Below are 22,371 nucleotides of genomic sequence, written 5' to 3'. Positions count from 1 at the left end.
TTCCAGGTTTAGAGGCCGGCGAGGGGGTAAGAATGCTAATTGAATTTTTTGTCTTTTAGAGAAACGCACTAATGGACACCATTCCTTGCACTTTCAGAGCAGCAGGTGACTCTCTAATGCCAAATTCAGCTCATTAAAGTTGTTTATATGATGGTATTTAGGCAAACATAGAAGTCCTGCTCATGCTGATTTTAATGGAAAAGCTGCTGTTAACCAAAGTTACCCAGGAAAGGCCTGAAATGTTAAAGCAACCTGTGCCCTTCTCTCTAGACCGAGAGACCAAAGAACTCTAGTTATTTGAAGTGTGCCAGACAAGCTCCTACCCTGCTTTAGGCACAGGTGTAAGAGCTCTTTGGTTCCTTCCACAAGTTCAGTAACTGCTACTCCATGCACTGCATTGTATCTAGAATATTCTGGAACACCATCAGCTTCCTATATAAAAAAACTCGCAAGCTACAGTCTATAAAATACCATGGGGCAACTTTCATTAATTCAAATATTGCTTGAAGTACACTCAGAAAATTGTGCTAAACAGTTTGGCCATCAGACAGCACCACATGTGCTGTGAAGAGAGCACGTACTGTAGCCCTGCAAACTGAATGGGGCTGTCATTGAAACACAGGTTCCCTCGAGGGAATTGAATTGAGGAGACAAGACAATTTTACATGTCAACTTACTATAATGTAAACAGTAGCAGTTATAGCTGACAAGAAAATTGAACTGTTTTATATCCCAAGTGGGTCCTCCAACCTGTCTTGGAACCTTTGTTGAAAATTGTTTAATGGTTAAAGCTATTTTGGAAGAAGATCCTACTTGGAAAGACATTTCCTAGGCAGGCCTCTCCCGAGCTTTCAGTCTTCCCAGCCTTGCTAAATGCAAGTCCTCTGGAGCAGTGGTTTTCCAGGCTGTGTTGGCTGAATGGGACCAGACGGTGTTGGACCTGGACAGGTAACTGCTGAGGACAAAATGGGCTGGTGGTTCTTGCCAGTGCAATAACCACGTGTCACAAGGCAGCCACGCCGCCTTGCTTTGAGGGAAACTTAGGAAATATGTTCCCAAAAGGAACCTGGCTGACTGATAACTCTACCTTTCAGTGAAAATGATGGATTAGAGTGCCAATGCCTTGGCTATAAATACACTTGTGGCACATAATATTTTTCTGTCCCTCGTCAGGGTCTCCTGGTGATAATTTCCCTTTACTTGTTTAAAGAGAGCATTAGTACAAGYTTGTGAAGCTGTCACTTTTTCCTTTACAAACTTGAGAGCTGTTTTCTTCCTCTTATAYAGTCAAACTGGTTTATGCTGAAAGATTAAATCCAGAGTTGCCGTTCATTATCCATATTTAGCTGGAAAAGGCATTGCATGTCTGTTACCTGGAAAAAGATCAGTCTGACAGTTCTTTCCACCTTTATCACCTGATTTAGTAAATCTCCACTGGTGTCTGTCCCGTGAGAAATGGGTAGAATCCAGCTCTCAGTAACTGTGCACACCACAGTAGCACTTTAGGTCTCGGCTGATGGAGAGGACCCTTGTGCTGGTCAGTAAGGCAGGGCCGGACAGAACAAGGTGCAGCAGGAAGAGAACTAGCGAAGACAGAAGCAGAGAGCAATACATTAATAAAACGCAAGAAAAGATTTCAGTTCATCATGGTATTTCTTACCTTTTGAGCTGCGAGTTTTTCAGTTAGCCTGTCGTGGCTTGATTTAATGTCCTTAAGTGTGTGGGCTAGAATGTGTGCTGGGGTTTGGGTGGTATTTGGTGGAACTCCTAACAGTTTTTGTTAGCGCTTTGTTATTGTTCTGGAAAATAGTTACATGTTGGTTAACCATATGGATGAGGGGCTAGTGTATTTTTAGAAGACTGCTCAGATGTCTCAGTTCCCATTATGGCAATATTGTCATCTTGTGCTGTGGCTCAGTGCCACGATGCTAGTGTTTTATGTACTGAAAATCCAAACAAATATCYGAGCAATGCAGAGGGGGGTCAATGCAAGGAAGAGGGGCATTAGAAACTATGGAGTTGACCTTTAGCACCTGTGACAGGAATGGAGACCCTGGGAGTTAATTTCCCAAGCTGGGAAGTGGGGCCAGTAGGACCAGTCATTTCCAGTCCCAGCACAGGCTGCCAGTGCTTTTTCCACTCCGTTTTCCTACCTCTGTGACTCCCAGTGAACTTACCAGGATAAGAGGTGGAGACAACTTTTTAGCACAAGTTCTTGAAAACCCCCTTTCTTGTATTCCAGTTTATGACAACTTCTTGTGATAACCAAGTCATTAAATAACCTGCCATTGTTCTCCTTGGGTGGAAGATGAGTGATGGGAGGAAGGAAGGAGACACAGAAAGGTGTGAGCAAAAGCAGTGGGGAAATTCTTTAACTAGTGAGTAATTTCTTGAGGGAGGAGTCCCCCATTATTGTTGCTTGATTGACTACTGCTAATAAGTATTAGCAATCTTTGAGAAATGTTTGTCATCCCAGTCCATTCATTACAGTGTAAATGTAATCTTTCTGAACTCTTAGAAATGCTAGTACTTCATCTCGTAGTTAGGATTTAATGTAATTTATAAGGCACCTGACTCTCAAAACAAGGAAGTTTCAGATATTTTAACTACTGACATTTTTTTTATCCAGCAAGGAAGYTTGAGAAATACCCAAGCAAGGCAGCAAGCCTTCTTGCAGACCAGACAGAGTGGGCTGCTTCATATCAGAAGCTGCATTTCCTATTTTGTTTCTCTGCCAGAAATTCTTATGCCAGAAACTGTCATTTGAGCTTTTATCTGCTTTTGAAGGGAAGGAAGCTAACCATCCCAGTAACACTGCCATCACTGCAACAGAAAATCTGCAGACAGTGGAAGGCTATGGAAAACTGCTAATTRCATACAAATGCGTAATTTCCCCAGGCCATGATGAGCAGTGATAAAATTGCCAGCTCCATTTTACAGTGGGGACATCCTTAAGTACAGATCTGTCTTTAATATTCAAAGATCTGTGAACAGTTCAGAACTAATGCAGTAGCAAATATATTTTTTCATGTCTGTTGCTAGTTTTGCTGCATTGCTACATATGCAATTAACTGTTAGAGCTATTGTAAAGAAAATCACTGAGACTATTTTTCTTTTATTGGATCAGCCTCTTCTGGAGAACATACAAGCACAGGTTAGGTTTTTCAGGAGTTTAAAAAAAAAACTTCAACATGCTTAATTTCCAGCATTTTGGCTATGGGAATCAAAGCTGCTCTATTTAATCCAGGTATGGATGCACAAATTGTAGGGCTTCAGTGGGGAAAACCTTTCATAAATATGAGTGGAGAACTTGACCCAAAGTGGTTTTTAAATCTGCAAATGATCTGTAAGATTAAACATGGGTGAGAGTGAGTCTGTTTTTCTCACCTTGTGATGATAATATTTCTGATTGCTGTGGGAAAGTTGTRTGGTTATGGAGAGCATTTGGAATGTGTCAGATCTCCAAGAAAGATCTCAATGTTGTTTGTTGCCAGTCACGTCGAGTTACTGCTGTGCTGTGTGGCAGGATTCCAGATTGCGTCTCACTCGCATGGATTTATTTTTCAGAGCAGCAGTTCTCTAGGGAAGAAAACATCCTGAGTCTGGATTTRGTCTTTTGCATTTTTGGTAAACTCACCTCAAAGTAACAGCCAATACTTTATGCAGCTGTAACTGCCCAAAGTCTGTGATGTGCTGTCATGCCAAGAGGCAGCCTGGGAATGCTAGCAGAGGCAGTTTTACAGGTGAGGAAAAATAAAGCATATGTGAGGGAGTCAAAGCAATATTTGATGCATTAAGTTTTTTTAAAAAAATTAAGGTCTGTAAATGTGCTAATAACTGCATGGCTGTGATGACTTTGTGTGTGTATCTGAGCTGGGTTTGAAAGTGCTGAGCACCAACCCAGTGGCCTGTGACATTTGTCCTGCAGTGGGAACAGCAGTGGTGATGTCGGTGTTGCAAAACAAGCAAGCTGAGCAGGGGTGAAGCACGGCCTTTCTGAAGGAGTTAAGGAGCTGGAGCACAGGAAGACTGACAGTAGGCTGCTAGTGCAGTCTAGCACTCACCTCGAATGTACAGAGAGCARATGATCAAAGGTGCAGCCCCACTTGGGTTCTTTGTTATCTGAGTGCATTAGTTCCAATTGAACATATTCCTGAAGGTGCTGACCACTGCTGATGCTTTTCAGCCTGTCCCTAATTCACTGGATTTTTTTCTCAAATGTATATGCAGAGTGCTCCAAAAAAAATCTTAAGCAGAGAAATCCTGTGCAGAAATGATTCTATTATAAAAAAATAAAAATAAAGGCAGAGGGGAACACATTTAATGCTCCAGAGAAGACTAGAGTATCTCCTAGGATTAATGAGTAGCTGGGAGGAGCTGATTGCCTCAGGCATAGCCAAGGGCCATTAATTCCCATGTAATGCCTGATGCTGATGCTRTAGTTCCTTTTATAACCCAGGGGTTGACAAGCTTTCTATTTCTGTGTTTTGATAGGTGATGTTGTTGTTAMAATGAGTGCTCCTGCTTCTATGTGCTTATCCACTGTAGTGTTTGACAGAATTTTAGTTTATAAACTTCATGTGTTTCTAGATGGTGCATTGCGTGTTACCTACGTGCAAGTTTGAAACAGGTTATTGGTACTCTGCTCTTCCAGCCTTTGTACATGTCTTGCAAACACTGCAGCCCATGTTAGGTCTGGGTGGTATCCACACTCTTGTAAAAGAAAAATTGATTATCTCTAAATGAGTATACATATTTTTATGCATAGAGAAAATGAAAATTGAATATGTGGCTCCTTTATGATGTGGCTGTCATGTAAGGCAACATGCAGCTTGTTACATGCATTTTAATTTTTTTAGGAAAACAAAATAATCCTGAAATTTTAACTAATGTATTTAATACCCAAGGAATGATGATCAAGAGGCTAGTGCAGTTGGTTGTAATCAGTGACCATCACATGCTGCTTACATGCATGCGCATGTACACAGAAGTGTACAATAAAGTATTGCTGGGCAGATCTTACAATTCAGGAGAAAAAAAGCTCAAATTGAAGAGACAGCCCCTGTTTCCCAGCTTAGCAGGTCATGTGAACACACATGACTTCCAAGCAGTGCGGAGTTTAGCTAGCAAACAGCCGACATAAGAAGGTTTTTCAGAACGATTGACTTCAATCTGTGATAAAAATTCTATTTTTTTYCTCAAGAAGAGAGTTATTTATCTTTTATGAGACTGCCTCACTGTCAGAGACCCAAAAACATTTTACAGGGGTAAAATTTAGCAGTGACATGCGGTGGTAGAGGGAAGATGAGCGGAGCATCACCGCGATGGTTCTGAAGGACCTTGGAAGCRCGGCGCTGGAGCCGGCCTTCCCGACGACGGCGCGCTCCGGAGGGCCGGGAAGCAGCACGGCGTAGTGGCCCGGCTCGGGCAGTGGSACTGGCGCCTCAGAGCCCCGGCACAGGTGAGTTAACCCCATGAGAACTGCGGTCACTCCGCTTTGGAAGGGGCAGGAGCGGCAGCYGAGCTGCCTGTACTTAGCACTTGTGGTAAAGATGTGGATTGTCTTGCTGAGCTCTGAAATTCCAGCGCTGCATTGATTCCAAGAAATAGATATGAGCTGTTTCAGGGTTGATTTAGGATAAATAACCACTTCCTACAGTTCTGTCTGTGCTGCTTATTTACCCAGCTGTGCCTTGTCTAGTTTATGAATTCAAAATCAATCGTAGTATAGAGAGCTGGAGCATCATAGARCAAAAGGGTAGGTTTAGGATAGACCATTCCTTGATAAGCTAAAAGTAAGACTGTAACTTATATTTTTTGTTGAAGTACTTATTGGTAAGTTGTACTTAGAGTGTATAAGCAGTAGTGTGGGAGAAAGTTGGTATATAGATTTTTTCTTATACATAACATTTTATTGACCCTTGTGTTTGTATCACATACAAGAAGGGAAAAGAGCTTTTTTCATTTTATGAAATTCTAGTTGAAATTCTTTCTTATTCCCTCATGATTGCCTATTATAACATTTCAGCACCTTTCATTGAAAAGCAGGATTTCAAGGAAAAGTGGTAGTTTTCTAATGCTTTAGGTCCTTTCTTTTCTTCTCTCTGGCTTTCTTTGCTGTTGCAGTTTGGCTTGCCACTGTGCAGGAGGAGGAGGAGGAAGAGGAGATAACCTTCTCTTGCCATCCTCCCCTTTCTTTGGCTCAGAATAAATTCTGTCTTGCCATCCTCCCCTTTCTTTGGCTCAGAATAAATTCTGTAGTGTTTGTAGAGTGATAGAAAATGAGTGGTGGGAGAGAGAAGGGTAGAAGAAAGTGAGAACTAAAGGAAACCTTTGTCCTCTGAACTATTCATGCAGCTGTATTGCCACCCATTTGAGAATCACTGTACTAAAAATTAGACCATTTTAGTGTGTAATGAGTATTTCATCTTCCATAACTGGAACCTGGCCAATGATACCATCTTAATTTCATTTCTTTGACCAAAGAACTTGTAAAACCTGAAGAAGATAAATGACGACTTAGAAAGCTAGTCTCATGGAGACTGTATTTACCAGGTGAATTGGGGGAACTATCTGAGGTGATTCTGATCTTTAACAAGATATGGGTAAGACTTCATCTCAAATCCTCTTAATTGGCCTAAAAAGTCATGCTGAAATCTGCAAAGGATCCTACTAGTTGACAAAGCATATGCGTGTTGCTGCAAGGCTCATAGGGAAATAGGATTGTGTGCTTATCCCAGAAACTTTAGTTTTCTTTGYTATGATTCCTTTTCTTAGCAGACTTTTTGTCTCTGTTCTGATCTTCTTTGGGATCAGAATGCACTGGATTTCTGTTTCAGAGACTGTTCTGTAGATGAGAGYCTCTGAAAGGAGGATGTGTGGAGCTCGGTGCCTACTTTGTTCAGCAGAGRCAGAGGGGCCACCATTTGGGCACATAGAGGAATAACTGCAATCTCCTGGGCTAAACCTGCTCAAAAGTATAAGCTTCACATCAAAAGTATCCCAGAGAGGGGCCAGCAGCCCTTACGTGCTGTTTCTGAAGGGACATGTCGTTGTAGCTGGGTCCTGGCTTATTGTTATTTGAATGCATCTCGTTTGAGTTTCCTTTTTCTTTGAAAGGATTTTTTCCCCTAATATTTTAAAACTTCCTTCCTCATGTTTGTCTTTTTTCCAGATTCCAAAATTAGATCAAGTCCCATTTCCTCATGGGACTTCTGGTGCAAGGAGACATTGAGYTTTTGCAGCCCCTAGTCTGGTGGCGCCTGCTCCAGCGGATGACCYGCGCTCTCGTGCACGCTGTCCCAAAACGACTGGGCAGTGGCAYGCTTTAAAAGCTAATGCATGTCCCCTGTGCTGTGCAGTCCCCCTCAGCCTGTGCATTTTGAATTTTCTTGATGATTTTTGCTTGTCCTATTTGATGAAGGTACTATTTAATCCTTGACTTGCCTGCTACTTTTCTCATTTGACATGTTAACTGTTGAGTCGGAAAAAGATATTTTAAGAATGGGCTTGTCAAAGAGGATATCTTCTCCCCTCAAAGACCTCTAAGGATGAATATTTGATTAAAATGTGACTGTAGCATTAAAATGGGTGCCCTGTGTCGTCTTATAAATGCATGACCAGTGAACTTGTGGACTGCCTAATTTTTAATTGGCAAATTATTTAGTGAATGCTTCTGGGGAAACTGCAGGGGAGGGTTAGGAGTTGGTTGTTTTTAGATAATTTAATTGGTACTTTTATTCCTAAAGGTAGTGTKAAGATAAATACATACAGATTCAGTTGACGTTTCCTTTGTGGAAATTTGGAAAAGGATATGTTCCAGAACATGGGATAAAGCCCCAAGCCCTGAGATGGGCAGCCCAGCATCAAAGCAGGATGTTGGCTTTGTGGCCATCATAGCTGTGGCTTTCTGCATGACCCACGCAGCTGCTGCATGGCGCTCTGCTCCGTTTGCCTGCCTCTTATTTGGTGAGGTCCAGTGGCACCTCAGTGGCAGCTGGTAAAAATCGGTCCTTGAAAGGGCTTGGAGGTTGAATGTCCATCCCTTTCACTGCCCTGATAGTATATCAGTCTACTGGAAAATATTAAAGAATGGGACATCAGGAAAAGGAAAAATGCATAACTGGATTAATTAGGAATAATTTAAGTTTGAATTTTTTGGTAGCACATTCACACTTTGTAAGGAGAAGACTGTCCCATTTCATGTGTATGGGTTTGGTGTTAGTATTCTTGCCGAAGTAACATGTAACAGCTTATAAGAACAAGGATAAATCATGAATGGCTGTAGAAATAATCACTTGGCGTCTCTGCCTGAGTCAGTGTGTGGCTTCTGAAAAGGTCTTTGACTGGTTTTCGTTGCTCAGTAGTTGTGAGCTATTAGCTTCTTCCAGAATAGCACAAAGTGTGAAATAGCACAAAGTATAAAAAAACCCAAGACCCAAAGATGTGCTGTTCTTTCTTCCAAACCAGAAAGCTTGATGCAAGTGGCGTGTTCAGGCAGTGTGGAGTGCCTAGATATCCCCTATCCTTTGAGCAGGCCAAGGAGTAGCACTGGGAGCTGCAGTCAGAGGGACCTCTTTCATGCTCTGAAGCTGCAAGATGGGCAATGGGCAAGTGCTTACCCATCTGGGTATTCATGTCTGTGCTGTGGGGACAGCAGGGAATGCATCAAATTCAGGGGGGACTTGACTGTTGTTTAGCTGCTTCTTCATTTGAAGAAGAGACATTTTAATTAGAGGAAAGTTTTTATAAATAGGTCTTTAACCACCTTTATGCTACATCAATAAATTTTTCTCTTCTGGTTGATGCTGATGAAATTGCTTTAGTGAGACATCCTGGAATGCAGTACAGAGTGCGTGCAGTATATATGTACAGCATTTTTTCTTAGAAGACCATTAGAATGTTAAATATAAGATATAAAATCAACTTACTTTACCATTTGAAAGCAAAACCAAGTGCTGTGGACTCAGTGAATTTTGGTTAATTTTGTAAATGTCTAAATATGTATGGCTTTGTGGGGAAAAATGTGACTATTCTGGTAGTAAAGAAGCCGCACACAGTACCAGTGGCTAAAGTCTTCTATTGCTCTTTTCTGACTGTTCTTTAAGATTGCAGCCTGTTTGGCAGAATTTCCTAAAAAGCCACCTTTGTTCTCTGATCTTGCTCACAGGAGGGCCCTGCTGTGCTCATGGGGAAGATGCTGTATTGGGGACAGGAGCAGGACGAGGCAGCAGGGGCTGGGGCCACTGGAGCACTGAATACTYGTTACTGTGGAGCCACAGCCCGCAGTGGGGGGGCACAAGCGAAGGGGTGAAACTGGATGGAATCTGGATTTGAACTAACTCTTTTCAAGGGAAATTCTGGGAAATAAGATTCATAGATGGGAAAACCTCATACCTTGCYAATCAGCATCATCAAGGTGTGCCACAGTTTTAAACCAGGAGCATAGGTAATTAAGTGCTGATGAGAAATAAACTGCAAGAGGCAGAGAAGAGGATTGCAAGAGCATGGTATTGAATAGCTGCATCAAGTTCTGACTTGGATTTCATGATGAATAATTTAGATACTAATATATCCTGGCATTTGAAAAGCCTAGCATTTGAGAATTGTAGTGAAGTCTGTGCCTATGTTGAGGGGGGGRAAAAATCTTTAAGTTCTGATACTATAAATGAAAATAAAGTAGGTTGTTTTCTACAGCTGTCACATTTAACATTGATGTTCCAGTGGGTACATTCCCATATCCATGTGCATTCTTCTTAGGACTCCCCATTTTTAGCTTTGGTGTTGCTAAAATCAGTAATTTCTATCAGCTCTTAGGAAGACGCTGAAGAGGCAGGAACCAGTTTTCCAGCTCTGCTGCAGGATGTGTTTGAAACTGATGTTTGAAAGGGTTGTCCAAAGGTGGTGAATTGTGCGCGCCTGGCCCCTGTGTGACAGTGTCCCCAGACTGGCGAGGGGACTGGGGCCAGTTCTGCAGGTCTGATCCTTCTTGGGTTGGCCTCATGGTGTTGAGACTTCTGCAATGGGACCTRCTCCTCTTTAACATTTGCAAATTGAACTCAGTATCGGCTCTGTGTATCTTGTGCCCTCTCAATATGGCATGCAGCAGCAGCAATAGCTCAGGGAAAATGTACCGAGAGGGGGTGGGAAMAAGAAGCACATGGTAAATTAAATTATTGGCCTAACTTAAATTTCTAGTCTGATGGTATGGTGTGTTGAATTCTGGCAGCAGAGAGGCCTGGGTGGAATATTTAGTCCCAGTATTTCTGCTGGACAGAATTATTTTTTTTTCTCACTCATAATGGAACTGTAATTAAAATGCCTGCTGCTGTTGCAATAATGATCCTAGCCATCCTCTRGGCTACTACTGAATTGTATGTTGTCATAGCAGGAATTTCTCCAGCTTATTCTGAACGGGGAAAGGTTTCCCTGTTAGCCAGGAGGGCTTTGTGGCTCCTGCTTGCCCCTGAGCTCCTGGTTTGTGCTGTTTGCTTCCCTGCCCCGAGCCGTGCTCGGCTCCCACAGCCAGTGCTGGATTTCCAGCCGAGAGCTGCCCTGAAGAGCCAAGGCAGAGGTTCACATTAGGGCTGCTGTTTTCAGAAACTGTCTCTGCCACCMAGATAAGCAAAGTTGGCCCAGTGCTCAGCACTTTGGAAAAGCTATCTTGTTTGGAAAAAGCATTTTAATTCTGAATAAAATATTGGGTTGGCTTTTAGCCACTTTAGCCTTTTAGCTCATAAATGGCACTTTATTTCACCTCAATAAATATCAGTACTGACAAGTACCTGCCTCACATCATAACCTTATGTAAGCACATGGCCCAGCCTCAAGTGGATTTTGGCTGTTGTTTGCACAAGTCCTGGGACAGGTTGCATAGACATTTGATTGCTTGTTAGATGGTACCCTTGCAGATCAGGACTGTGGAAGAACCTGACCAGTATCTCTGCTCCTTGTTTGCTTTTGCAGGCACTGACAGCAGTTCAAATCCTTTCCAGATTCCTGTTGAAGAGTTTGCTACATTGGGTGCTGTGTATAGGTAGACTAGTGAAGAGAGAATTTATGCAAAGATGTGGAAAGCAACACTGCTTTATTAGCAATTCTAATGATTACAGGATTTCTTTCACCTACACTGGGCTGCTGATTCAGGCAGTTTCCTCTCTGCTTGAACAGCTGAGAGAAACACCAAGTGCCTCATCTCCTGCAGCTGTATAAACTTCTGATGCTACTGTAAGATCACTCCCTGCTCAGTCCCAGCAGGTAATTGCATGCTCTTGGCATTGCAAAGGTGAACCTCTTCATCATGATTTCCCTTTTTAAATATTTCTTGTGTTTTTAATAGAGAAATAGCCYTCTTTTTTGTGTTTTTTTTGGAGTAGGAGGCTTTAGCAAGGAGTTCATAGCCTCGCTTGGAAGACCAAAATTGTTATATGCTTCTTGAGTGAATATTAAGAGTGACAGTGTTTAAGTGACTGGGTCTGAGTGCTTAAATATCTTTTAAATTTAGTCTCTGGTGTCACTGAGTGTCAGTGCTGCCTAGTATCTGAAGTGCTCAAGTTGTAACTATAGATAGAGCTTGGTTACTTAAATCATTCTGGTGCTTTGGGAAATGTTCTCTACTTGTTTGCCAGTTGCATAGTGGTTGCAGATGCTTTGTGTAGGCTATTACTCAAAATATTAACATGAGGAAGTGTATGCCCCTGCCAGATTTCTCTTAACATTTTTTTAGTGCAGATAAAAGCAGMTTGAGGTTCAACATTAAGTTCTTGATGGAAGGCCCTGTCTCCCTCGGTGTGCTGTTTTGGTACAGCAGTCAAATCCCACCTACAGTACTATATTCTGCAAAGAAATCTGCTAACCTTTCATTTAAWATGTAATAGGTTTTATAGCCAGTGCTGCAGAGCCTTTTTCCATGCAGAAGGATTTTCAGCTATTTTTCTGCTGTCTTAGTAAGATTTGCAGAGGTTCTTTCTACAAGTGCCAGATGATGTACATAAAACAGGAAATTATATACTGTTCTCTTGCTTACTGAGCAGGACAGAAGAATTTGCTTTTAAAACCTAGCTGGGCTAGATTGCTAGAAATGCCGAGTTTAAAGAGGCACATGAAGTGTGGGAGATGAGGAGGCAAGAGAAAACTTGCCTGAATGTGACAGCGACTGCTAAATCTCAGCTCAGCCACGGCGGATGCAATGACATGAAAGGGAAAGTACTGAATATATTATCACTGTGGATTTATGCATGGGATTTTGCATTGTATGATAATCAAATGTGTAGCCCTTTGTACATACGTTCACTGACAGTGATGGGCGTCTCCATGGAGTTCTAATGAAATAAGTTTAAAGGGGCATCAGCCCAGTCACGTACTGGGGCGTGCGTCTGCCTAGCTCTGAAGGAACGCGCTAGGAGAATAGCAATATTTTGGCTACTTTCTATAGTATCCTTAATCTGCATTTTTTGAATCATTTTACAAATGCTAAGCACCTAATTTTCTGACATTTCACCGGGATGCAATGAATCTCTGGTGTTCCCTGGGGTGGTGGAGCGGTGATGCAGGGACGTTAGGATACAGTGAGTTAKTCCCTCGTGGGCATCGCTGGTGCCCAGCTGGCCACACTTGAGCTACAGGTTCTCTTCATCTGGCCGCCTCCTTTCCCCCCTCAGATATGAGGTAGTGGTTGGGCTGCCGCGTGCCGCCCGCTGCATCTGTGGWTGCTTCAGCGTCTGCAAGCTGAGCCCTGTGATGGTGTCCGACAGGTCGCGAGCGTGGCCYGGCCTCCACGGCCTGGGCCCTTCACAAAACCGGCCTGTGGGTGCAGCAGCTGCCAAGGTCTGGCCATGCTGCTCCTTCTGAGAGCAGAACCCTAAGGGAGTGCTTAAGAAGGGGCATTAATTCTCATTAGTAAGCAAGGCCCACCATGTGACGTGGAGAATTATAGTTCTAGGAAGATGCATCTCTTATCTTTCAGAGATTTTTAATATATGCTGATAAATTCAGAGATGATTTAGCTCCGCTTCTTTGTAGCTTTTTAAAATTTTTCACTAGATATAATTGCTCTAGGAATTGTTCATGTGCATGGGTGTAACTGTTCTTTGTACTGTTTCAGTCCATGGTGATAGATCTAGATAAAATGGAGCTCTGCTCAAGTTAGAGAAAAGACTTCTTATCTTTACTGGGACTGCTGTTCTAACAGAAAATTTTGGTTCAGTCCAAAATGTTGAAACTTATCTTTCCTTTTTAGAAGCAGCTTTCCCTGCCAACATTATCTATTTCTGCTTCTCTTCTGAATTAGCCTCTTCTGAATTAGCTCTCTGATGCTCTAATTAAACTGAAATATGAACATTATATGAAGTTTATATCTCTGGAAAAAAGTCATGCTGGCATAAAATTGGTGTAACACATTGGTGTGTCAGAGCTTTAGTTCTGGCCTGAGACAGAGCAAATCAAACCTCTAATGGCAGTGCTGCTCTTGCCTGGTATTTTAGTTGATTCCTGCCTTCTTTTCTGTCTTTAATTCTTGGTTAAAATGACGTTCATTAGGTTGTCAGGGCAATTAACCCAGCTCTCTTCGGTCACATCAGATTTGTGATACCTGTCAAGTTTCCTAAATGTAAGTAATATTAGTGATGCACAAATAAATTTGGGATTTTGCCATGGAAAAGCCCCAGGTTTTCTCAGAACAGTGGCAGGAGCAGAGCTGTTTCATGGAGCTTTGGTCTGCTGATTTTGTCATGTGTTGTGATTTCCTGCATTATGGAGGTACCAGTTTTTAAACTGTTTAGGGATTCTTCTTAAGTTATCTGTGTGATAAAGACTTATCACAAAGACTCCTGTCCTGTGATTACGTGTTTCTTGTTGGAATGGTGGGGTGATGGATGGAGCTGGTGAATAGAAGCAGCAAGGACCTGAGCAGAGGCTCTGCATCTGGCTTTTCCAGGGATGAAATTCTCTCTGCTGAAATGAACAGCAAAACTGATGACTTCAAGGTAGTCGGACTTCCTATTTCCCAGCTAAATACAGAAATTTGAGTTCARGTATCCATCGCAGTGAGTAAATGGCATCCTTGAGAATATACAGAGCTCTCAACAGTCCTCAGTCCTCGTTCCTAGAGGATACGTCCCCTACAAGATCACTAATGGTCATTTATGGGGCTGTAAATCGGCCTCACTGAAACCAATGAAAGTGTTTATTTATATCAATCCCAGCATAACTGTGTATAATGGACTTTAACTCAACAGGAATTATACAAATAGTAAACCTTATATAAATACTTAACAGAATACCTTATCTAAAACCTATCAACATATTAATAGAAATCTGAAGTTTATATGTTGAAGGCCCAATATAATGTTAAAATTGCAGCAGTGATGCTCCCTAAACAAGCAGCTAGTGGTATGTAGTGGAAAATACTTGTAAATGGAAAGTAAGCCAATTAAGTGCATCATGCGTATGTCTACAGATTCCTTAATGGAAACACTCAATTCCCATCAGTACTGTCAACAGAAAGTACACCGGATAAATGGCATTTACCAGACTTTAAAAAAAAAAAAAAAAAATCATTTTACATGAAAATATTTTTGGCTTATTCTCAATGCGTTTGTGTTCATTATAATGCACTTTGCTGTTTTCTTCTAATAGAGATTTAGGATTACAAGTTAGCAGAAGAATTACACGCAATGGATTTAGATAGGAAGTCAGTGTTTTTTCTCTATTAATGAAACCTTTCTTTAATGCTGCTTTATAATTATGCTTGTGGCTTGGTGGATAATCCCTCTCTCTCATATGCAAGTCATTTGATTCCTCTGGTGCCTCAAAACACTCAGAAGGCCTTGACTTTGGCAGTCTGACTCACTCTGTAGCTTATTTTACTGCATATGCTATATAAAGACTTTCTTTGAATGGTGAGTGGATACCCAGTATCAAAGAGACAGTAACGACTTTGTAGGTCTTGGTTCATTACAGAGAGCAAAAAAAACCTTACAAAACAGAGCGGAGTGAAGGTCACTGCCAATTAGCTGACCCTCCGCTTAAGAGGTGCTCTAGCTCTGGTATTATCAGTGACCCCATCTCATCTCCTAGAAGGACTGAAAGTCTTATCCCAGTGTGGCGATACTCGTGTTTCAAGAATTAATAAATCTTCACGCTGTCAGGAAAAAGATGAAGTGCATCAGGTTGCTTCTTGCGAAAACCTCTCATTCCTGTGCGAGGGGTGTGAAACCGCGCGGTCCTGCCTCTCGGTCACTGCGATAGCGAGCGATGGCAGCGCAGTCCTGAGCCAGAGCTGCCTGTCCTCGTGCCCAGCACCTTCGACACGGGTTTTCCTCGAATCCTGAGAAGCTGCGGCTGTAGGGAACTGGTGCGGGATCACAAGTGCAGACGCTTCGGAGAACAGCTAATAATAAGAAATGAAGATACATGAAGTGGGTGACACAGTACTGCTGTCTCTTCCCTTAATGGTGATACTATATTTAGGACTTTTCCTCTATCTCTCGTTTTATTTAATTTCTAAGATGTTATTTGACTCCTTTTTTTCAAATATAGTTACAACTGTCCACTGGGACAAAAGTTATGGTGAAGAGAGGGAACAGAGGATCTACCTGACAAGCAAATTGGTTGTTTTTCATTAGAAAAACAGGCTAAATCTTCCTAACCRAAGTTAGGTCAGGAAGTCTCACACATTGTGGCCACAGTTGCCACACAGAATGATTAAAGTTTGGCTGAGCACTCTTGTAGTGAGAAGGCTGAGGAAATTATCAGTGACTTTTCCAAGGAAGACAAATTAACAAGAAAAGATGCTGTCTGCAAAACCAGAGCCAAGACTTACTGCATTATTTACTGTATGTACTTGCATTAGTAAGGTCTTTTGAAAAAGAATTTTGTAACATTATTGTTGATTCTCTCTGAAGTTTTAAAGTCTTCATTTGAAAAGTAAATGCTACCCCTTGTGTATACTTTGCTTCCCATGGGGTTGGAACAAGAGCTCATAAGTGGGAGCTGGTGGAACCTCCCCAGCACAGTTGGAGTTATTTTCTCATCTTTGCTGTCCTTTAGAGAAAGAAGTAAAATGTAGTTCCATAAGAAAGAGATGGAAATTCAAAGAGTGGGGAAAAAAAGCAAGCAGTGGACAAGAAGAAAGTCTTACTTCCAAAACTAATTATTTACTGGGTGTTTTGGCTGTGTTAAATCTACCCATCAAGTGGCAAAGATTGAGATTTCAATGTGCTGTTGGAATTAGTTTTAGCAGTGTGATGGATTAGCGTGGAGAAGAAGCGTCTGTTTGCTAGCAGAATGGATGCAAAAGTTCAGAAAATTGGTTCAATTCCTAGTGAGCTTGCTATCAAAACCATCTTTTTTAAAGCCAAGTACAAATTTTAGAATATCCTTCTAAAAGCCAGGTCTCTCAGAATGGCAAACTAAACCGTGGAGAGTGTCTCGGAGCTGGGTCCCTAGGAATTGCCTCTCCCTCGAGGCGAGTGCTCGAGGATTTGTACTGACAGGCTCCAGAGGGTCTCACTCTGCAAACTGGGGCTGGAGGATTCCCAATGCCCAAGTCAGCTTTTCTCAGTGCCTCTCAGATGCACAGTTTTGTTGCCAAATTGTCTTGTAAAATTGCTGTGTTGCTACATTATATAGCTAATTTGGCCAAATTTAATGGTCTGTTAGTGAGTCAACAGACCACTTCCAGTGTGGTGTTTACTGCTTTCCTTCACTGTTGTGGATGAAGTTTGTCCTTGTAACTGTGGAATAGCAATGTGAGTGTGGTTGCATCCAGCTTAATCTCTGAGACAGTGCTGGTTTAATGTGTCTTGATTAGTTATACTGCCCCTTTGGACTGTATAGTTTTAGTGCAAGAAAGCAGCCAATGTCCATATTTCAAACTGGAAAGTGTTTTCTAAAGGGTTTCTGATTCAGCCTTTGGATGACTGTCCTAGGATGGATGCCCAGGCTGTGAACATCTTGTCCTTGGTTTTTCTCATGCTCAATCTCACTTTATTTTCTTTATTCGAATAACAATTCGTAGTGAAGCATCCATTTCTTTATTTAATTTGTGCTGTTCTGCCTGCTTGCGTCTTACCTCTAACTGTGCTGGGAGGGGGGAACAAACTGACTTTCTATTCTTTATGTAGGTTTTAGCAAAGCTGTATCCCAGCCAAACTGACTCCAGGGCACTGTCAGATACAAGAAAAGGTTGATTTGATGTCATGCTCTTTTTCTTCCATCATTCTTCTAGAAATATTTTTTTGTTTAATTACTGTTTATTATCTTCTCCTATTTTGTCACATTTCTCGTGCTTTGGTCTTCTTTTGGTCAGGTGCAGATTAAGCCTTAATTTCTCTCTAGCGTTTTGTCCACTGAAATCCATAGTGCATCCTTGTTATTGTGGTCATATGCATGGGTGCTGTTTTAGTCTTAAATGTGATAGATCATAGTGAGAATCAAGACTGGTAACGAGGAGTAAAAATTAGAGTGACTGTGTTTTGTGGTTTTATATTGCACTGTGAAAGAAACTCCTATTCAAAGAATGAAATAAAGCAACATCCACAAGACTTCTGAATGTAAAATTCCCTCCCACATTGAAGCATTTGCCTAGTCAAACTAGGCTACATGCTTGATGCTCAGCTTAATCTGAGGAGGGAAAAAAAACAAACCCACAATCGTAGTAATTTTAAAATGTTAACCAAATGGATTTGGATTATTCTTACCAGGCTCAATTCCTCTGGGAGAATGTTATGCAATTTCTATATTCATGCCACTTTTCAGTGTCTCAGATGACTTTTGATTTTTAAGGCAGCTTGGACTCTACTGGGATTATACTGTGTTAATCCTTTAAATCTCAGATTTTCTATCCTATTTTCTACTAATGTTGCTTATAGTTGACATCATGATGACACAATAAAAAAAATACCAGACAAAAACAATAGTTTACTATGGAAAATAGAAATGAGGCCTGTGAGTGGAGAATTTGCTCTACAGCAAGTTGCAGACCTGATGTTGGAAGTGTAGGTACAAGACGGTGCGACCAAAAGGGGTGTTTTTACAAAACAGCTGACATACTAATCTGAAGGCAAGTGGAGGAAGCACCACAGGTAGTATTTATTATGCTACACTGCATGAGTGGGATCCTTTTGGATTTGGACATTTGGATCCATGGCAGCTGAGGTGGGAGGCCCAGGTATTTTAGGGTCCTGTAAGTGATATTAATCTGACTGTTTTTTGTGACAGAAAGCACTGTTTTCCTTGCACTCAAAGGATCAGACTATTTGCAGTCCTAATCCCTGAATTATAATTATTCAGTTGGTCTTTAGGTTTTTCCTCTTTATTTTGGACTGTGTTTGTTCTGATCTCACAGCAGTGTTACTAAGAGAGCTGAACAAGCTGCTATTAAAGCAGCTTTACTTGGTAATCTAAATAGTATTTTAAAAAGCATTGAAACTAATATTTTAAGGGATATTCCCTTGTATATTTACTTATTTGGTGACTCCCCTCATTGTTATGAGTCACAATTGTAGTAGAAATGGTTGCTTTGTATAATTATACCTGAAATAGAGGGCTGTAAGGGTGGAAGAGTGCTGGAAGGTGTTACATGCCTCTTCCTGAAGGCAGCAAAGGCACAGTCTTAGAATGACCCCAGTGAACTCATTAAGGTTATTTTCATTTTAGAGGAATTAGTCTGTAACCCTGAGTTTCTTTCTCGATGCAAACAAGTTTCTAAACCAGCACACTTCCATGCTTGGGGTTCATAAATGTGAAAAGCAGAGGCCTTTCAGGCTCTAGCTGAAGGCTCAGCTCACTATTTTGCTTTTTATTTGTTTCAAATCTCCATTTAAAAAACATTAAGGGGAATGGAAGAAAAACATTTATGCACAGTGGATGTAATTCACTGCTGCACACAGCGGTAACAGAAGGTCAGTCTGCCATTTAAGTTGCACTTAACGCCTATTTTTAGGACTCAAAGTGCTGCATAGACCTTGTGTTGCCCTTGCAGAATTTCAGCACGGAGGAGCGTGGCTCGAGCCCTCTGCCAGAGTGCAGCCTGCACTGCAAGGCTTGCTGCTTTTCCCTTAGGATACATGCCTAGATTTGCAAACGTTTCTTGAGATGAGGCCTTTTGTGTCATTCTCATACAGAGCTACACTGGCCATGGGGGTTTGGCCTTCTCTGTTTGGGAGGCGGCAACGTGCGGGTGGCTCAACTTTGTTGAGAGGCTCTGGGTGACTTCTGCCTTCTCTAGAGCACATACTCCTTGCTTGACATGAAGAAGAGGATGTGTGACCAGAAACAAGACTTATGTGGTGCTGCAATTAGATTTTACTGTTCTGTGAAAGCACTAGGCCAACATGAACCTTACCCTGGTATGACCTTTTATCTCAGCTGAGCCTCTGCTCCCCAGAGAATGCTAAGGATCAGTTCAGGGAGAAGCAATATATGAGATGGTGGAAGAGGTGCCCATAGATGTCCAGGCCAGGACCTGGGAAGCTCCAGCTTTGTCCTTGTTTTTGCCCATTTATGCTCACCTACCTTTCCTCCCCACCATCTGCTCCCTTGGAGCTGACTGCAAAGAGGGCACCTTTGGTCCTCCCATCTTGAAAAGAATATACCTGAAAATAAAAGGTGTGACTGCCCAGGGCTCAAAGAAAGGCTTCTGTGCCCAGAGCTTTAGGGAATTGGTTTTGGAATTCGTTTCCCGTGTTTAAATGACCCATGTGATACTGTGAGACTAAACTAGATCTAAGGACTGCCTGTGGGGGTTTAAAGGATGCCCATGATAGGAAAGATATGTTAAGATAGTGCTTTTAATAAGTTTGACTCTTTGTTTTCAAGTCATATGCTTGACTACCCTAATAAAAAGGCAGATTTACATTTGTTGGCTTTGCAAAACAGTGTAGAGGGAAATTTCTGCATCACTCAGAATCTAATTCCTGCTAAGAGGTGATTTTCTGCATCTCTCGAAGTGATAATGAAAGAGGAAGAAAGGAAAACACAGCTTGATTTTTCTGATCTTGTGCTGAATTTGAAGTACTAGCGCTGAGAGACAACATCACAGGATTTTAAAGTGAACAAATTTAACACAGACCACTAAGAAAATACATATGGGCATGTACAATGGCCTTTCAGTCACTTCTGAAAACTTGAACTTCTCTTTAAATGGAGTTGAGTGGCTAATACTTTTTTTACATACAAGTACATTATATATTGTATAAGCATAGTGGAAAAAAATACAAAAGTTGGAGGGAACCTATTTTTATATATATTTCTTTTGTTTTTCTTTAAGCATATGCAATCCTTCTGATCCCTGCCCACCAGCTACAAATGTCCACCCAGGTACATTTCCAGAGTGGATTCCTCCAGGAGATAGAGCCAGAGGGGGCATGATGTCATTTCTATATTTAAATTAGATGGAGCAGAATAATCTGTGCAATTTGTTCAATCATTGCTCACGCTCTAATTTCCTTGGATTTGATTTTTGCTGTGCAGTCCTATCCTCAGGTCTCTGTCTGGGAGCCGGGTCTGCTCTTTGGCAGGATTTCAGTGACCGGGGTGCGTTTTTCTTTTTCAACAGAAACCCAACGGGGTTTCTGTGATAAAGCRAGTTCTGCACACAGAGCTTTTTGAGCACAATAAATTGATTTAAGCAGGAATGTGGCAGAAAAATACATGCCTGCAAAAACAAAGAGCCAAAATAAAATCTAAAGCCTAGTTGATGAGAACCACGCAGGACCATTTGGAAAATGGTATAATAGATAAATAAATAGAAAAGATGGGAATTTGTTTAGTATTATATTGACTGTGCTAATTCTCGGACTAGGGTTCAGCAATTTCACTACAGGCATTTCCTGTGTCTATTTTATCTAAATATGGCTAAATGGTACTTCAGTTCTGCCATTTCAGGCCTTGTCCATCTCATTTTAATAGCTTGAGTAGACTGCTATATACAAAAGTCTCGTTTCTGCAAGTGACATGGTAATATATTTAGCCACGTTTTTAATTTAATCTTTCCATAATACAAAAAAGTTTCTCTATTGACTCATAATTTCTTTTTCCAGTTTGTCTTTATTCTTTCTTTTCAAAATATTTCATTTTTTTCTATTACCTGTACTTGAATTTTACTGTATGAATCTCAGAAGGAAGATGAAGCAATGTATTTAATAATATTTAGGGTACTTAAACACACAGATTTGCAGAATACATTTATAGAGTTTTTGCATGAAATTCCTTTTTGTACTGAAATAAGATCACCTCAATATTTTGTCTTGCTATGGGACAGAATCCATAGACATTGGATTTACTATCCAATGCCCTACATCCATGGGACAAGTCCTTTCTACGTTTCAGTTAAGTGGCATTGAAAGGGATAGAAATTTCCGATTAAGATTTTTTGAGGACAAATATGCAAGTAATTGATAAATATGCTGACAAGGGAGTAGCTGAAATCAGAAAAACTTGAGTTTTATCTGTGTTTCAGCACATAGTTCTGGGCCATGGCAAACACACTGCCATTTGTTGTTTTTCTTTCTTTTCACTGTATTTTTGTGTGTGTGTGTGTGAGAGAAATTCTATAAGAAGATACTGCCTTCTACAAGTTTTTCCTTTTTTTCATGGAAAATTACTAAGAAGCAGTAGGTGAATGGCTTGATGGCTCATTTGCCAGGTAAGTTATATATATTTCATATCTTATTTGTATATGAGATCTCATTTGTACAGTAAAGACTGATCTTTGGAGCCTCTGATTTGAGCACAAAGATCTAAACACAGAGAGAGCAATTTCTGCTTGATTTGGGGGTGAAAAGAGGGGCAAGAGATCTCCAGAGATGCTTGTCCACCTCCCAGCATTGTCTTGGAGAAAGGAGAAGAGACACCGTATCATGCTGAGCTCAGAAAAGACATTATTCATGGCCAAAATAGTATGACTGGCACAGCCAACTTACAGGAAGAGCAGAGCTGTACTGAGAGCATCTGTGATCAATTATTTAGTGTCCAAAGGAAAATAGAAAAGTTGGCCCATGTTGTCAAACTGCAGTTTATGTCCCCCAAGAGAACCCATTATTGGAGCATGGAGTGATGGCACAGGAGGATTTCAGAACTTGGGTAATCATCAAAATATAATGACTGATAAAAGTTATACAGGGTTTGATAAGTGTATATGGAAGGGCCACCTTGCTGTTTGGCTTGGTATTCCTCAAACTGAGATTCTGTGGCATTTTTTATTAATTACAGTCTTCTGTCCTGCCAGTGGTAGTTGACTGAATAGGAGGTAGCAAAGGTAGCAAGGAGGTGCATCTGGACAATAGTGACAGTATATATTGAATTTTTTATGGGGAGGTTTAGAGGGAGAATGGGGAGGAGAATAAGCATGTATTCAACCAAGCATCTGTT

General features: G+C 41.2%; 2 protein-coding genes across 3 annotated transcripts in view; both read left to right on the top strand.

The window, feature by feature from the left end:
- Positions 1-5,314, top strand: part of LOC112960132 (rap guanine nucleotide exchange factor 4-like) — a 61,083-nt gene extending 55,769 nt beyond the window's left edge. The window contains exon 6 of the mRNA XM_026054357.1: positions 5,266-5,314. Within this exon, the coding sequence (XP_025910142.1) occupies positions 5,266-5,271 (6 nt within the window). The 3' untranslated portion in view covers positions 5,272-5,314. The remainder of the gene's footprint in view (positions 1-5,265) is intronic.
- RAPGEF4 (Rap guanine nucleotide exchange factor 4) overlaps positions 1-22,371 on the top strand; it is a 98,308-nt gene that overhangs the window by 2,149 nt on the left and 73,788 nt on the right. The gene's annotated exons all lie outside the window — the stretch shown is intronic.

This window comes from Nothoprocta perdicaria, unplaced genomic scaffold, assembly GCF_003342845.1.
Source record: "Nothoprocta perdicaria isolate Ctin4 unplaced genomic scaffold, notPer1 scaffold_0, whole genome shotgun sequence".
NCBI lineage: Eukaryota > Metazoa > Chordata > Aves > Tinamiformes > Tinamidae > Nothoprocta > Nothoprocta perdicaria.
The sequence above is the reverse complement of the archived record's forward strand: the minus strand, read 5'-3'. Positions and strand labels throughout refer to the sequence as shown.